Below are 17,638 nucleotides of genomic sequence, written 5' to 3' on the forward strand. Positions count from 1 at the left end.
AATGTGCAATAGACTGGTGTCTACTGGTATATATTGCAAGCTTGACAAGAAAAAAGCTGTTACTAAATACACAAGAATGAATGAATGAATGAACGAACAAACAAATGAATGAATGAAAATAATCATTATTAATCCAAATAAGAACAGAGACAAATGAGCAACCTCCAACATGTGGTTCTGCTAAAACAAGTTTGTCTTTATTTAGTCATAAAATTTCAAAGTAGAAAACTGTTAAATCTGTTCATTTACAAATAATCTGAGAAGTGATTAACATATCAAGCTAATATACATCCAACACTTTCTCTGACTGCAAGTTGCAGCAAAACATGAAATCATGTTTGAACTGAAATCAGAAAGTCTGTTCGTTTCTGATTTTAAGGGAAAAAAAAGGATTTGCAGGTTTATTTTATAATGCTAAGGATCCAAACAGTTTTTTTTTTCAGAGCATTATCTGGAAATATAAGTGGATTTGCTTATGCAGCATTTACATTTGACTTCAGACTTTCTGAAGTTGAGACATATTACAACAGATAAAGTGAAGAAGCAGATGTCTGACCCTGGGCCATAGAATAATAAAACTAAACTGAAAATATAAACAAAGAAATTACCAGACTAGCCAATAAAAGAAGTAAGGGTAGCTTACATGGTTAATTTTCGAACATGTAACTGCCGAGTTTTCAATCAATTCCCTGCAAAATAAAACCACAAAAAGAAAAATCCAAAGATTTCTTTTTTATTTTGTCATTCATTCACATGACTTGTTTCTGCTAGACCACAAAACTAGGAATAATCCCAAATATCAACTAATCCAATTGTGCATGTTTCCAGACATGTATCAGTGCCAGCTAACATAGCAGACCTTTTACATTTAATTCATTAACTGAGGGGAAAATACCAAAAGAAGGCCACACAACACCATTTGTAAGCAAACTAGACCTACTCGTTCTTAACATCAACGTATGACATGGTGTTTATCATTTACACAATAATATTCCAACTATCCTTCCAGGATTTGAAACTTGATTCAACACAATCTGAAGAGCAAAATATCAGCAAAGATTTAGCCAGCAATATAATGCCAATTCCTTACTTCGAAACAGTCAGCTTGGTAATTAACCTTCATATTTAACTACAAACAACCACTAATTTCCTCTTTTACTAAACAGTGTATTCATAATCAGTATAAAAGACAATGCCTGTTCTCACAACAACCACAAAATGGAATTCTTCTTCTAGAAGAACTAAATATTTTGCACAGCAATCAAAATTGGACATCCCAAGCTTAGTGGACCTGACATGGGATAGGTGATATGCTTTTACATATACTTAAATTGAAACTTCACTATGATTTAAGCAGATGTTTCTAGCTGGTGTTTTCCTGTGGTGGTCAATCATGTGACATCCCCAGCAAAACAGGCTGTGCTTGTATGGTTATTTTTCAGTGGTGAAAGACATTAGTCACCAGTATTTCATCCAATCCCCAAATTGGGGATTTCTACTTGAAAAGAAGGCATTTTGGTGGTGAATAATACATTTGTGTACATACTGTATGTGCACTAAACATTGCTCTTAGAGGTTGATGATTTATGTGATGCAGCAAAAATACCAAATTAAAAAGAGCCCACTAGACATACAGTGACTGAATACTCACTAGCATATAGAAAGATAGTTATGTTAAATTTCAATGTTAAAATGTGGCTTAAATCTCAAAAAAAATGACTCTAATTTAAATGTTGTATTTACTAATGTTTCAAAAATTGAAATAATTAGACAATATAGGTGGCAAATTTGCTACTTCTGTTGAGGTTTGTATGATATTACACATCGAAATGGATAAACAACAAATATATATGCATATACAAGACACAGCCATCACCCCATGTTTGATGCTTTGATAAGGGAGTGCTTACAATAAATAAGGCAGAATTCACAAATTTTATATTTATTATATATTAATATATGATGGTCCACTGTATCAGTAGTGCTTTTGGTTGTAATATATTCACTTAATTGGTGATTTGATTTGAAGACAATGGAATATTTTTTTTCCAGAATATCCAGAAAGCCCCTCTTTTAAATGCTACAAAAAAAATCATATATTTTTAGAGAATCCACACAGCTTTTATAGTAATAAATAAATCATACACGTGAACAGTGAGAAAATCAACATATTACAGGGAGAAATAGACAAACATGACGACACCCACAGAACAGACTATTACTAACCAAAAGTTTAACAAAAGCTTGATTTTAGGGGGCTCATAAAGCATTTCCTGAATGACACGTTCATCTTCTTCATTGACTTTTGGTGTTGACGCCACTGTCTCATCTTTGTTTTTACAAAGCCAATCAAATAAACACAAGAAAGCCCCTAACTTGCTCTTGCCTTCAGTCTTTTGCTCTACTAGCTCTGCGTGGCCATTACTGTATGTCCCCACTGGGGTCGATGCCTCTGTGCTGGGTGTTGTAGGATCCTGGTCACTAGGGCAAGGCATAAGGAGTTTAATATCAGCTCCATCAAGACATTGTTCTTTGTGTACATCTAGAGGCAGTTCTTTTTGGCAGATGCCATTGCCATTGCAGTAGGCAGAACTCTTATTGGCCAGCTTGTAGATCTCTTTCCGATCAGCCAGAGGCAACTTTTCCATATTGCGCAGTCCCCACATGGTGGTGCGCTCAATCTTGTCCTTGGTTGGAGGAGGAGTACAAAGACTAACGACCACAGCTACCAGGCCTGAGATCCAGAAGAGTCCAGCAGCTATGTACATATAGTGGACATGTGTGATGAAGGCGGGTCGCTCATCAGGCTGATCACAGCGGGGTTCACGATATACAAAACCAAGGATAAGACGTGTGGTACCCAGAACAAAGCCAGTCATGCCACCCCAGAAGGCACCTGTCTCGTTACAACGCTTCCAGAAGACGCCAAGCAGAAAGAGAGCAGCAATGGGTGGTGTAAGATATCCTGCCATTTCTTGGATGTACAAGTACATTTGTCCACCTTGCATCTCAATGATAACTGGCACCCAGGCAATGCTGATGCCTACCATGATGATCACAAACACCCGGCCCACGACAACCAGCTCTCGGGAAGAGGCACACTTGCGCACCAACTTGTAGATGTCCAGGGTGAAGATGGTGCTGGCACTGTTGAAGATAGAGTCCAAGTCACTCATGAGGGCAGCAATCATAACAGCCATCATCAGTCCACGCAGGCCCACTGGCATAACGCTCATGACCAGTCGAGGGTAGGCAATGTTAGAGCAGCCAGCCTGGCTGTGGCACACTGCCATGCAGTGCTCAGGCCCAATACATGCCAGCTCATCTGCAAACATTATTCTGGAGATCATTCCTGGAATAACGATGATGAACATAGGAAGAATTTTCAGTATGCCTGCCATTAGGGTTGAGCCCTTTGCATGGGCAATGTTTTTAGCCGCAAGTACCCTTTGTACTATGACCTGGTCAGCACACCAGTACCAGATGGATGCTGGAGTCTGGCCTAAAAGGAACCCAGGCCAGGGGATGTCCTCATCAAGGGGCCCTCGTAGGAGCTTGAGGGAATTTGGCTTTGGGTGGATGCGACAGGAATTGGTGTACTCAAAACTATAGTTGTGCCTGGCAAGAATGGCAGTGACATTTGGAACAGCCTCCATGTATTTCTCCCTAACACCATCTAGTCCGCCCACCTTGATCAAGCTGATGGCTGTAAGGCTCAAAGCTCCGCTGATCATAAGTATGGCCTGAATAGTGTCAGTGTAGATCACAGCAACCAGGCCACCTGTCACTGTCAGCAGTGCCGTCATTGCAATGAGCAGGATGATTGACAGATACAGATTCCAGCCTAAGGACTCCTGGATGAAAAGAGCTCCTGCATACAAGTCCACTGACAGTTTGGTGAAGATGTACAGCAAAAGGGAAAGTCCAGCAAAGTAAATCTTTAGCCGTTTTCCACCATAGCGCTTTGAGAGGTATTCTGGCATTGTGTAAACCCCACAGTGGATATAAACTGGAATGAACACCCAGCCCAGAAGCTGAAGGAGAAGGAGGGCGTTGAACTCCCAGGCGCCTACAGCAAAACCACTTGCTGCCCCCGAGCCAGCTAGGCCAATAAAGTGTTCACTGCCAATGTTGCTGACGAACAGTGATGCTCCAATCACCACCCAGTTCATAGTTCGACCAGCCAGGAAGTAACCACTTACACTGCTGCGGTTGGCCTTCCACATAGCAAAAAATCCAATGCCAAGCACCAGGACAAAATAAAGTGCAACAACTGTAATGTCTGCTACCTCCATTGATGCTGCCATGTTTAAATAATTACTTGTAGAATTCTAAATAATACAAACATATATAATCTTTTAATTCTTTGGCTTGGTGTCTTTTTAGATGCAAACAGATTCATCCACCATCTCTCAGGGGAATTTCTATTTGGTTTAAGCATTAAGGTTTAAATAATCCATCCGATGCCCCTCTTGAAGGGGATATTTTGTGGAAGATGTCTCAGGCTTCTCGTCTACTAAAGGCTACACTTTACATTCTGCAAGACAGAGAGACAGACAGAGAATAAGACAGAAATATAAGATGTTTATAATAATGTGTATAATATATCTTTATTGTGTGTGTGTGTGTAGCCCCTGATGCACTATGAACTAAATGGCCAATCCCTGTCCTCGTGCTTCTTATTTTATTGCTCTAGCATCAGAAAATGCACCATTCAAAAGGTTACACACTGTAAACTGTACTCAATTAGGATAATCTGGGCAGATTAACCAATGAACTCGTTGATTGAACTGTCCCTATTTGGAAGACTTTGACAAAAGCAAGTAAATCACTAGGTCCAGCACTATGTCTAGCCTGCTCAACTAATTTATAATCATTATTTATTAAGTTAATAAACAAACTGAATGAACACACAACCATAGGAGTCCTTTCACCTATTTAAATTCTGACTATTATTGTCTGATTAACACAATATTTTCTTACAAATACATTTTAACTATTTAAACACTTAGATATAGCTTGCCATATACATATATTTCCCATATACCACCTTGTTAAAGTGCATCTACCTCATGAACCAGAGAAGAGACTATAACAAAATTTACATGCCCTTATGTTTGCATAACCTATTCATGTAAATCTGCAACTTCTCTCCTCTGCTCCACCATTTCACATTTTAATGCACACATAGGACTAAAAAAATACCCACAAATCAGCAGCCAGATACGTGTAAGGATATCAATACCTCTTTCCTCTTAAAAAAAAAATGCATCTTGAGTAACAACTGATGCAAATGATGCCTCAGTTCTTCAGACTCCATCTCTATGCTGCCCTCTCTTGGTGAACATGCCGTATTGCATACATTTTTACGGAAGAGTTAGGATTCACACACAGGTCAAGTTCTACTCTCAGACCTACACAGTGTCAGGGATTAAAAGACCGTACTTCTGTCTATGCAGAGACTCAATGCAGAGATAGAAATACAATGCCTTGCTATACTTCAATCCTCTTGGTGCACAAATATCAGATACTTTCCATTTGCTATTCTAGAAAGATCTATCAAGCAGACACATGTTGCACCAACACTGATAACCTACAGTGTTATTTCCTGTCAGATTCTACTTCCAAACTATTTGGTTATCACAGGATTCAAAGCCAAAAACAGATGCTGAGGTCAGATATTTAAGCCTTTGCTCCTGGCTTGTGAACAGATCTGATCTAATCCCTTTATAGGTTTACTGTCAGGCTAAACAAAAACCTCTTCTCTTACTAATAGCTCAAAATGCTTGATCTTAATGTCATGTTCATGTTCTTCACTTGGATGCGCTCTGGTAACCCTTGGCAACAGATCAGAATAGCTGCCTACACTCATGACCGAAGATGGCATCAAGGTCAGCATGACATATTTTCTTATAAGTGCAATCAAAACACTGAGCGTTATGCGCGTTTATAATGCACGTGTCTCACAGTTTACAGCTGGGCATCAACAGAAAGTTCAAAGCCAGCAAGAGAGAGAGAGAGAGAGAGAGAGAGAGAGAGAGAGCTTAAATATAGGCTAGAGCTTTATGCTGCTAAATCTTAAATCTGTAATTCGTCATTTTCTATCGCAACAGTGATATCGATCAGAAGTGATATCGAAACGCTTAAGGGGGTGTGATCGGTTTTAATCACACTGCTACACCATGTCCACAGACTAATGCGAGCATCACCAAGAAGCAAGTGGGTGGAATTTTCCAGAACTGAGACCTGTGCTCTCGCTCTCTCTCTCTCTCTCTCTCTCTCTCTCTCCCATTTTCAGCCTCGATTAACGTGCGTATTAACCTGAAAACATCACCTGAATTACAGTACAATACAATACAATACAATAAAATACAATGCCACTGTCTCTGTGTAAAGAGAAAACTCTATCTGACATACACAACAGAGAGAGCACGACATCTCGGTCCTATCACTTAGTTCAATATTTTCAAAACACACCAATCTGTCACTTATTACTGGTATCTATACTACATCATATTTCACCCCCCTGCTTGTCAAATTAGGTTGTCAACCAAGAGGGACGACTTACCATTCACACAGGTACGACTTAAAAACGAATAATGTTGCTATCTGAGGGCGCCCATTGAATGAAACTCCGGAAGTATATTAGTGGCACATATTTGTATGGCAGCAGCGCTCACACTTGGCCACGTCTTCCAACACGCAGTCGCTGTAGATAACCGAACATAAGTCGTAAGTAAATGGACTCAGGATGAGTCTTGTTTTTTGTTTTCTTAGTCTGTTTATCAGTCTCTCTCTGCGTCCCCAAGTGGTACTGGAGGAATAAGTTACAGGCGACACAACAGACGCTTTTAAAAAGCTAAGTTGTGTAAAGTGACTCCGCCCCACAGCGTGTGTACATGTGGGAGGGGCGCCGAGACACACCAGGCTTCTATATCCGCTAAAGCCCCACCCCACCTTCAACGAGCTCGACATACACCCTCGATTATTCTTAACCCCCTAATATGTTTGGGCAGTCTTCATTTAACTCAAAGTCTGTGAATGTTTTATTTAAAATAAATTAAAATGAAGTTATATGGGGATGCTGAAAAAATGTTGTAGCATTGCATGGAGAGAAAGAGAGAGAGAGAGAGAGAGAGAGCTATTTACTTGTTTAAAAAAAATCTTTTTTTTTCTTCTTTCACAAACTTTGTCGAAAATCTCTTTTACAATTAAAAAGGTAAAAACAAACAAAATAAATACACAAACCATAGATAAATAAATTAATAGATAAGGGTCTATTAATTGTGATAGTACAGACACAAGGAAAGAGGGAGGTGGTGAAATGAGATAGAAAACGAAGGAGAGAGAGAGAGAGAGAGAGAGAGGAGCACCAGTAGGTGAGATCTACAGTATCAACTAACATTGCGTTATTTTTTTATATAAAAGAGGTGATATACTGTATAAACATAGACACACACACACACACACACAAATTGTGTATGCTCAGAAGCGACCGTGGGCTTTTCTATGAATTGTACATTCTTATTGAGGGCTGAGCCCCCCTAAGGGTTAAACTATAGAATGTTCCTTCTCTCTCCTACCCACATTCATTAGCCTAGCCCTAGTCTGGCCTGGTCCTAAAAGCAAAACAATTACAAACAGGCTGCTTTTACAATCCCTGACTTCTGTGAGAGAACTTAATCATAATGTTAATAATGACAGTGTATCATCATTGTATCTCTAGGCAGATATTTAACACCCGCCCTTTTCTGCTAATCGAATCAGAAAGCTAATCACCAGCCTAACAAAGAACGTTTTTGATACGCTAATTCTAATCATTCTAATCCTCTTCAGCTGTGTGATGGTTTCTAGAATCTCTGGGTAAATAACAGTGGAATATTACTCTGGCTCTTGTTTTGAATACGCTCTGCCAAATACAACTTTTAGCAAAGATCAAATACTTTCAAAATCCACCTTAATAGTTTGTAGATTATCACAGATCATTACCTATTCTGAATGATTCATCATCAATGGATCACTCCTAAAGCCACACCACATCCAATTATGACTTTCAGACAGCAAGCAAAACAGATTTTTTTTAGAATATCTCACTTTACATTAATATAGTGTAATAAACAGGAGTAGGATGAGGAGCGACAAAGATCTAATATTCATCCATTCTCAGTCAGCCACCTGTCTTATTAAGCAGTGTGATGTACTTGCACAAGAAGTTTTTATTTGGCAGTCACACTGTAACTACTGTAGAAAGTATGGCATTGTGTTGATATAGTAGTTAGCATTTTTAATTATTATTTGACTATTATAAGACTAAAAGTATACATTATATAGTGTTCCCGCCTAGTTGCTGTTTTATGCTGTGGAACTGATTTCTTTTCTATGAAAAGAATATTCTCAATGTCTATGGGACAATATTCTCAAAGTAAACCTAGATATGTTCCTTCAGGCACTCTGTGCTGGGCAGCAGATAACAAGATTTATAATGCAGGTAGTAATTAACTCCAACTGGAGGGGGTTGAGTCAATAATTTAATTATAAAAATCGACAAATTAGTTCACTAAAAAGTGCACAGAGAGTGAAGTATTGTTAAAGAATAAAGTATTTAGAAATATACAGTGTATCGTGCAATGGTTCATTACTTATATTATAATTACTTATAATATTTCAACACGGTGCACACTAGTGACATCTTGTGGTTAAATTGTTTAATAGCTGTCAGTGTGTCCCAGCGGACCTAACCGTATTCTGATTGTTTCATGTAATAAATCAAACACTTTGTATTCCAAAAACCATAAAGGCATGTCTATTGAGTATTGCATGTCTCATATGTCAGCGTTGATGTACATAAACAATGGGCTCATGATCTACTGCAAGCTTCACAAGAACAACACTAATACTGACAAATACAGATACAAATGAACAACCTTCAACATGTGGTTCTGTTAAAACAAGTTTGTCTTTATTTAGTTAAAAAAAAGTAAAAGTAGCAAAATGTTAAATCTGTTCATTTACAACTAAGCTGAGAAGTGAATAAGATATCAAGCTAATTCAAGCTATGTATACATCCAACACTTTCTCTGACTGCAAGTTGCGGCAAAGCATGAAGGTCTATAGAAATAAAATCAGAATGTCTGTTCAGCCTGATCATTCTGGAAAAGCTATGTATGGTATGCATGTTCATCACAGTTTTAGGATGAATAAATTTAAAGTAAGACACATTCGGTAAGGAGATATTCACTGAGGTCACACGAACCAAAAAACAATTGACATTGCTGAATTTTGGGGTGGCACTGAGAAAATGAAAAAAAATGACTAGGACAGATAATGCCAAGAACCAAACGATTTCTGATATATACAGAAACAGAACAATGACGTTCAATGATGTGCAGTTTTCCTACATGGGAAATGGCTGTGCACTTTACAAATGCCTTTCCGCAATTTTGAACCTTGTCAGGCCTGAACACGTTCAAATGTCCAACCAAATCAAAACGGCATCTCAGTTCAATATAATGCTGAACACTGAACCCAATGTAATCATGGACATTTCATAGCATTTTCCATCTCTGAAACATGCCAGTATGACAAAATCTGACACTTAAGACAGACTGAGCCTCTAATTGTTTTAAGATTTTTTCATTCTGCAAACTGAAAAGGCATTTTTAATAATACCCAAAATATCTTTGATGATACATGAACAGTTATTGAAACTCTACATTGGAATATAATGGAAAACCATTTCATATTCAGGAGAATATCCACAACTGTATGTGTGTAAAAACAATTATGGGGGAAAAAGTACTACATAGTACTTGCTAAAATATATTACACACACACACACACACACACATACAAATATATATATATTGTATTCTATAGAGCTCAGCTCAGCTCCATAGAATACAAAAGATAAATATAAGGATTCAGAAAAGGATTTGCAGATTTATTTCACAATGCTATGAAATTACAATTGCAATTTAATGCCAGTTTTAACCAAATCAATAAATGGGTCATTGTAAGTGTATTTGCTATTGCAGCATTTTTTTTGCTTGTTTGTTTTGTGATTGACAGACTTATTAAAACAGATCAAGTGAAGAAGCCATTGTCTGACTCTGGGCCATAGATCACTTAAATGAATTGAAAATAATGAAATGACCAGACTAGCTAATAAAAGAAGTAAGGGTAGCTTAAACGGTTCATTTTTGAACATGTAACTGCCCAGTTTATCGATCAATTCCCTGCAAAATAAAAACACAAGAAGAAAAATCCAAAGATTTTTATTTAATCCTTCATTCACATTACTTATTTCTGATGGACCACAAAACACAAAAGCAGTTGTGCTTGTTTCCAGACATGTATCAGTGCCAGCTAACATAGCAGACCTTTTACATTTAATTCATTAACTGAGGGGAAAATACCAAAAGAAGGCCACACAACACCATTTGTAAGCAAACTAGACCTACTCGTTCTTAACATCAACATGACATGGTGTTTATCATTTACACAATAATATTCCAACTATCCTTCCAGGATTTGAAACTTGATTCAACACAATCTGAAGAGCAAAATATCAGCAAAGATGTAGCCAGCGATATAATGCCAATTCCTTACTTCAAAACAGTCAGCTTGGTAATTAACCTTCATATTTAACTACAAACAACCACTAATTTCTTCTTTTACTAAACAGTGTATTTAAAATCAGTATAAAAGACAATGCCTGTTCTCACAACAACCACAAAATGGAATTCTTCTTCTAGAAGAACTAAATATTTTGCACAGCAATCAAAATTGGACATCCCAAGCTTAGTGGACCTGACATGGGATAGGTGATATGCTTTTACATATACTTAGATTGAAACTTCACTATGATTTAAGCAGATGTTTCTAGCTGGTGTTTTCCTGTGGTGGTCAATCATGTGACATCCCCAGCAAAACAGGCTGTGCTTGTATGGTTATTTTTCAGTGGTGAAAGACATTAATCACCAGTATTTCATCCAATCCCCAAATTGGGGATTTCTACTTGAAAAGAAGGCATTTTGGTGGTGAATAATACATTTGTGTACATATGTGCACTAAACATTGCTCCTAGAGGTTGATGATTTAAGAGCCCACTAGACGTACAGTGACTGAATACTCACTAGCACATAGAAAGATAGTTATGTTTAGGCAAATTTCACAACACTTACAACAGCACTGAAAAGCAAAGTAATTCTACATAAAACATGTGTTTCCTTTTTTGCTCCTAAAAGGCCTAGTTCTAGAAAGAAACTGTCTTTAATTTTGTAATATTTACTAACGTTTCGGCACTTGAACTAATTGGACAATGTAAGTGGCAAATTTACTACTTCTGTTGAGTTTTGGATAATATTACACATCGTTATGGAAAGATAAGGCAGAATTCATAGATTTTACTGTTATTACATCTTAATATTTGATGGTCCACTGTATCAGTAGTGCTTTTGGTTGTAATATATTCACATAATTGGTGATTTGATTTGAAGAAAATCTTTTTCAGAATATCCAGAAAGCCCCTCTTATAAAAGCTACAAAGAAAATCATATATTTTTAGAGAATCCACACAGCTTTTATAGTAATAAATAAATCATACACGTGAACAGTGAGAAAATCAACATATTACAGGGAGAAATAGACAAACATGATGACACCCACAGAACAGACTATTACTAACCAAAAGTTTAACAAAAGCTTGATTTTAGGGGGCTCATAAAGCATCCCCTGAATGACACGTTCATCTTCTTCATTGACTTTTGTTGTTGATGCCGCTGTCTCTTCTTTGTGTTTAAAAAGCCAATCAAATAAACACAAGAAAGCCCCTAACTTGCTCTTGCCTTCAGTCTTTTGCTCTACTAGCTCTGCGTGGCCATTACTGTATGTCCCCACTGGGGTCGATGCCTCTGTGCTGGGTGTTGTAGGATCCTGGTCACTAGGGCAAGGCATAAGGAGTTTAATATCAGCTCCATCAAGACATTGTTCTTTGTGTACATCTAGAGGCAGTTCTTTTTGGCAGATGCCATTGCCATTGCAGTAGGCAGAACTCTTATTGGCCAGCTTGTAGATCTCTTTCCGATCAGCCAGAGGCAACTTTTCCATATTGCGCAGTCCCCACATGGTGGTGCGCTCAATCTTGTCCTTGGTTGGAGGAGGAGTACAAAGACTAACGACCACAGCTACCAGGCCTGAGATCCAGAAGAGTCCAGCAGCTATGTACATATAGTGGACATGTGTGATGAAGGCGGGTCGCTCATCTGGCTGATCACAGCGGGGTTCACGATATACAAAACCAAGGATAAGACGTGTGGTACCCAGAACAAAGCCAGTCATGCTACCCCAGAAGGCACCTGTCTCGTTACAACGCTTCCAGAAGACGCCAAGCAGAAAGAGAGCAGCAATGGGTGGTGTAAGATATCCTGCCATTTCTTGGATGTACAAGTACATTTGTCCACCTTGCATCTCAATGATAACTGGCACCCAGGCAATGCTGATGCCTACCATGACGATCACAAACACCCGGCCCACGACAACCAGCTCTCGGGAAGAGGCACACTTGCGCACCAACTTGTAGATGTCCAGGGTGAAGATGGTGCTGGCACTGTTGAAGATAGAGTCCAAGTCACTCATGAGGGCAGCAATCATAACAGCCATCATCAGTCCACGCAGGCCCACTGGCATAACGCTCATGACCAGTCGAGGGTAGGCAATGTTAGAGCAGCCAGCCTGGCTGTGGCACACTGCCATGCAGTGCTCAGGCCCAATACATGCCAGCTCATCTGCAAACATTATTCTGGAGATCATTCCTGGAATAACGATGATGAACATAGGAAGAATTTTCAGTATGCCTGCCATTAGGGTTGAGCCCTTTGCATGGGCAATGTTTTTGGCTGCAAGTACCCTTTGTACTATGACCTGGTCAGCACACCAGTACCAGATGGATGCTGGAGTCTGGCCTAAAAGGAACCCAGGCCAGGGGATGTCCTCATCAAGGGGCCCTCGTAGGAGCTTGAGGGAATTTGGCTTTGGGTGGATGCGACAGGAATTGGTGTACTCAAAACTATAGTTGTGCCTGGCAAGAATGGCAGTGACATTTGGAACAGCCTCCATGTATTTCTCCCTAACACCATCTAGTCCGCCCACCTTGATCAAGCTGATGGCTGTAAGGCTCAAAGCTCCGCTGATCATAAGTATGGCCTGAATAGTGTCAGTGTAGATCACAGCAACCAGGCCACCTGTCACTGTCAGCAGTGCCGTCATTGCAATGAGCAGGATGATTGACAGATACAGATTCCAGCCTAAAGACTCCTGGATGAAAAGAGCTCCTGCATACAAGTCCACTGACAGTTTGGTGAAGATGTACAGCAAAAGGGAAAGTCCAGCAAAGTAAATCTTTAGCCGTTTTCCACCATAGCGCTTTGAGAGGTATTCTGGCATTGTGTAAACCCCACAGTGGATATAAACTGGAATGAACACCCAGCCCAGAAGCTGAAGGAGAAGGAGGGCGTTGAACTCCCAGGCGCCTACAGCAAAACCACTTGCTGCCCCCGAGCCAGCTAGGCCAATAAAGTGTTCACTGCCAATGTTGCTGACGAACAGTGATGCTCCAATCACCACCCAGTTCATAGTTCGACCAGCCAGGAAGTAACCACTTACACTGCTGTGGTTGGCCTTCCACATAGCAAAAAATCCAATGCCAAGCACCAGGACAAAATAAAGTGCAACAACTGTAATGTCTGCTACCTCCATTGATGCTGCCATGTTTAAATAATTACTGGTGGAATATAAAATAATACAAATTGTTTAAAACAAAAAATAATAATTTGCTTAATCAAATTGCAAATAATGCAAAAGCAAAAATAATCTTTTAATTCTTTAGTTTGGCGTCTTTTTAGATGGGAACAGGGAACTCTCAGGGGAATTTCTATTTGGTTTAAGCATTAAGGTTTAAATAATCCATCCGATGCCCCTCTTGAAGAGGATATTTTGTGGAAGATGTCTCAGGCTTCTCGTCTGCTAAAGGCTACACTTTAGATTCTGCAAGACAGAGAGACAGACAGAGAATAAGACAGAAGTAAATGAGACAGAGAGAAACAACATGCATTAAATTAAGTGCTGTATATACAGTTAAACGGAATGACAAAATCATTTTTAATTACTTATTATGTAGATTATCATTTGATTGTGTGTGTGTGTGTGTGTGTGTGTGGTGTGGGGAGACAAATTTACATGCCTTTAAGTTTGCATAACCTATTTATGTAAATCTGCTACTTCCCTCCTGTGCTCCACCATTTCACATTTTAATGCACACATAACCACAAATCAGAAGCCAGATCACGTGCACATATAAACATATAAAGATATCGATTCCTTTTTTCCTAATAAATACATCTTGAGTAACTACTGAAAATTATGCTCTTCTCTTCTTCAAGAACAGACTCCATCTCTATGCTGCCCTCTTGGTGATCATGCCATATTGCATACATTATTATGGATGGGTTAGGATTCACACACAGGACAAGTTCTACTCTCAGACCTACACAGTGTCAGGGACTAAAAGAGTACATTTCTGTCTAACACAAAGCCTTCTTTCATCTAGGTGCACAAACATCAGATACTTTCCATTTGCTATTCTAGCAAGATCTACCAATTCCTGTCAGATTCTCCTTCCAAACTATTTGGTTATCACAGGATTCACTCAAAGCCAAAAACAGATGCTGAGGTCAGATATGTAAGCCTTTGCTCCTGGCTTGTGAACAGATCTGATCTAATCTCTTTATAGGTTTACTGTCAGGCCAAAAAAAACCCTCTTCTCTTACTAATAACTTGATCTTAATGCCATGTTCATGTTCATGTTCTTCACTTGGATGCGCTCTCTAAACCCTTGGCAACAGATCAGAATAGCTGCCTACACTCGTGACCGAAGATGGCATCAAGGTCAGCATGACATATTTTCTTATAAGTGCAATCAAAACACTGAGCGTTATGCGCGTTTATAATGCACATGCGTCTCACAGTTTACAGCTGGGCATCAACAGAAAGTTCAAAGCCAGCGAGAGAGAGAGAGAGAGCTTAAATATAGGCTAGAGCTTTATTCGTTACAAAAATATATATATTTGTAATCGGAAATACAAAGATGGTGATATCATTAAGAAGTCACGTGGTTAAAAAGGTTTTAAAACGCTTAAGGGGGTGTGATCGGTTTTAATCACACTGCTACACCATGTCCACAGACTAACGTGAGCATCACCAAGAAGTAAGTGGGTGGAATTTTCCAGAACTGAGACCTGTGCTCTCTCTCTCTCTCTCTCTCTCTCTCTCTCTCTCTCTCTCAGAGTCTCGAGACTAACGTGTAACGTTAACGTGTGCATTAAAACATCACCTGAATTATAGTACAATACAATGACAATATGTAAGATTAAAAATGAGAGATATAAAGACATACATAAAACAAAGATCACGACATCTCGGTCCTGTCACTCAGCTCAATGCTATCAACATCTGTCCCTTATTACTGTCATCTATACTACATATATCATATGTAGCCATCGAATTTCACCCCCTTCTTGTCAAATTAGGCGTCAACCAAGAGGGACGACTTACCATTCACACTTAGTGATGCGATGTTCAATACCGAGGCCATGAAGCTTTGTAACCAAAAAAACGAAACATCTCACAGTGAAGCGCTGTACCGGAGCTTGATTCGTTTTGCCACGTGATCTGTGACGTCCAAAGTTTCGCGTCCGCACAGAAACACGTGACTGAATCGTATTCCGGTTCAAAATTAGCGCGAAGTTAAAAAAAAAAAGCACAGGTTACGTCCCCTCTTATGTCATTTCTAAAATAGGTGTTCTCTGAGCTTAAAAATAAACCACATAAACTTAAAAAAGGTGCTTTCTTGCTTTCTCAGGCTCAGGGGGGCCTTGATTTCTTAGACTTGGACTTTCTTAGACTCTTAGACACCATCAGTACTTTTAGAGTTAACTGGATCAAAACGTCTTAGTGTAATTCCTTATGGTTTTTTATTCCAAATTATATGTTTAATATGATAGGTGGCCTCTCCTTTGTCTTAAAATGTAATTATTCCCCTTCTAAATGACCAATTTCCTTATCCAAATTTCACCAGCAATGTCTTCAAATTCAATTTCAAATGTTTTTCATCACATACGAAATCATACACAGTACGACATGTAGTGAAATGCTTTTTACGACTGTCCTACATTTGAAGAAAGAGTAATAATTAAAGTGTGTGGACATGAAAAATAAAGGGATATAGTTAAATATATAGAGAAAAAATAGGGAAAATTCAACGGTAGAAATTAAAGACAAAATAATTGTGAAAAACCAATAGTTATCGGATATGCATGTGCAAATATATGTGTATATATAGATATGTGTGTATATAAATATAAATATGTATATATAATATAAACAGTAAATAATAATAATAATAATAATAATATAAAATAAAATAAAAATATAAAAATATCAATATAAAATATAATATATAGTATATATATATATAATGACATCTCATAAACTCAATAATATATAGAAAGATACAATATATACATATATGTAATAATAAATTTAAATGGTATGACAATAAATAAATACAGTATGTACAGTACAGTGTGCATATGTAAGATGAACAGGAATATCAGGGATATTCAGGGAAAGTCCAGGTTCTAGGTGTTCTGGTTGAGGGCCCGAATGGCCTGCGGGAAGAAGCTCCTCCTCATTTTCTCTGTGTTTGCCTTCAAGGAACGGAAACGTTTCCCTGACCTCAACAGAGAGAAGAGTCCATTGTTTGGATGGCTGAGGTCCTTCATTATCTTCCTGGCCTTGGTCCGGCACCACTTGCTGTATATAGTGTCCAGGTCAGGAAGCTCGGTACGGATGGTACACTCGGCTGATTGCACCACCCTCTGGAGAGCTTGCCTGTCCTGCTTGGTGCTGTTTCCATCTTCTTGCCTGAAAACATCTCACAACATCTCGCCTCACAAGATGCTCATTTTGAACAACAAAGAAATTATGGTTCACAATAAATCTCTCTTTTCCCTAGATGGTTTGACAGTAACATATGTAACATTCTTTCTTTGTTTGACAAATCTGGCGATATGTTGTCATACGAGCAGTTCCTGACTCTCTACAGTCTTCCGGTAACTTCAAGAGAATTTAGTCTATTAAAGAGAGCTATTCGTCCTCAGTTTAATTGTTCTCATCAAGAGTCACTTAGCCTTTGGCTCATATGAGATTTATACCATCTAAATTACATTTAGATGGTATCGATATAACAGATAGGAAATGTAATGATAAACACATTCGCCAAATTTTTCAAACTCAAAGAAAAATTTTATTGGAGATCTTATATTCCAGATATTGATTGGCATAAAGCCTGGCTTATGCCTAATAAATACTGCATTTGCAACAAAACTAAAGAAGTTAATTTTAACATTCTCCAAAAGATTTACCTGGTGATTGATTTGGAGATGCTCCTTCTGTGAAACTGTAGATGAAACTGTGATACAATTGTTTTTTTAATTGTTAGAAGACAAAAAGATTCTTAACTTTTGAATCTCGTTCCTTTAGTATAATTTTAATAACGTTTTATTATGAAAATTCAGAAAAT

At 38.4% G+C, this 17,638-nt stretch overlaps 2 protein-coding genes across 2 annotated transcripts; both read right to left on the reverse strand.

The window, feature by feature from the left end:
• Nucleotides 1-1,170: 1,170 nt before the first annotated feature.
• Nucleotides 1,171-6,887, reverse strand: LOC131354458 (sodium/myo-inositol cotransporter-like). The gene is made up of 2 exons (XM_058392123.1): nt 6,569-6,887; nt 1,171-4,537 (listed from the first exon to the last, which is right to left on the reverse strand). The coding sequence occupies exon 2, from the start codon at nt 4,305-4,307 to the stop codon at nt 2,172-2,174; it is 2,136 nt and encodes a 711-aa protein (XP_058248106.1). The 5' UTR covers nt 4,308-4,537; nt 6,569-6,887; the 3' UTR covers nt 1,171-2,171.
• Nucleotides 6,888-8,985: 2,098 nt separating this feature from the next.
• LOC131355157 (sodium/myo-inositol cotransporter-like) lies at nt 8,986-15,731 on the reverse strand. The gene is made up of 2 exons (XM_058393427.1): nt 15,610-15,731; nt 8,986-14,043 (listed from the first exon to the last, which is right to left on the reverse strand). Exon 2 carries the CDS (start codon nt 13,765-13,767, stop codon nt 11,632-11,634), a length of 2,136 nt encoding a protein of 711 aa, XP_058249410.1. The 5' UTR covers nt 13,768-14,043; nt 15,610-15,731; the 3' UTR covers nt 8,986-11,631.
• Nucleotides 15,732-17,638: the final 1,907 nt, after the last annotated feature.

Source organism: Hemibagrus wyckioides, linkage group LG06, assembly GCF_019097595.1.
Source record: "Hemibagrus wyckioides isolate EC202008001 linkage group LG06, SWU_Hwy_1.0, whole genome shotgun sequence".
Taxonomy (NCBI): domain Eukaryota; kingdom Metazoa; phylum Chordata; class Actinopteri; order Siluriformes; family Bagridae; genus Hemibagrus; species Hemibagrus wyckioides.

Bases quoted from the DNA above. Each gene is read 5' to 3' on its own strand.
- LOC131354458 (XM_058392123.1), bottom strand. From the start codon at position 4,307: ATGGCAGCATCAATGGAGGTAGCAGACATTACAGTTGTTGCACTTTAT.
- LOC131355157 (XM_058393427.1), bottom strand. From the start codon at position 13,767: ATGGCAGCATCAATGGAGGTAGCAGACATTACAGTTGTTGCACTTTAT.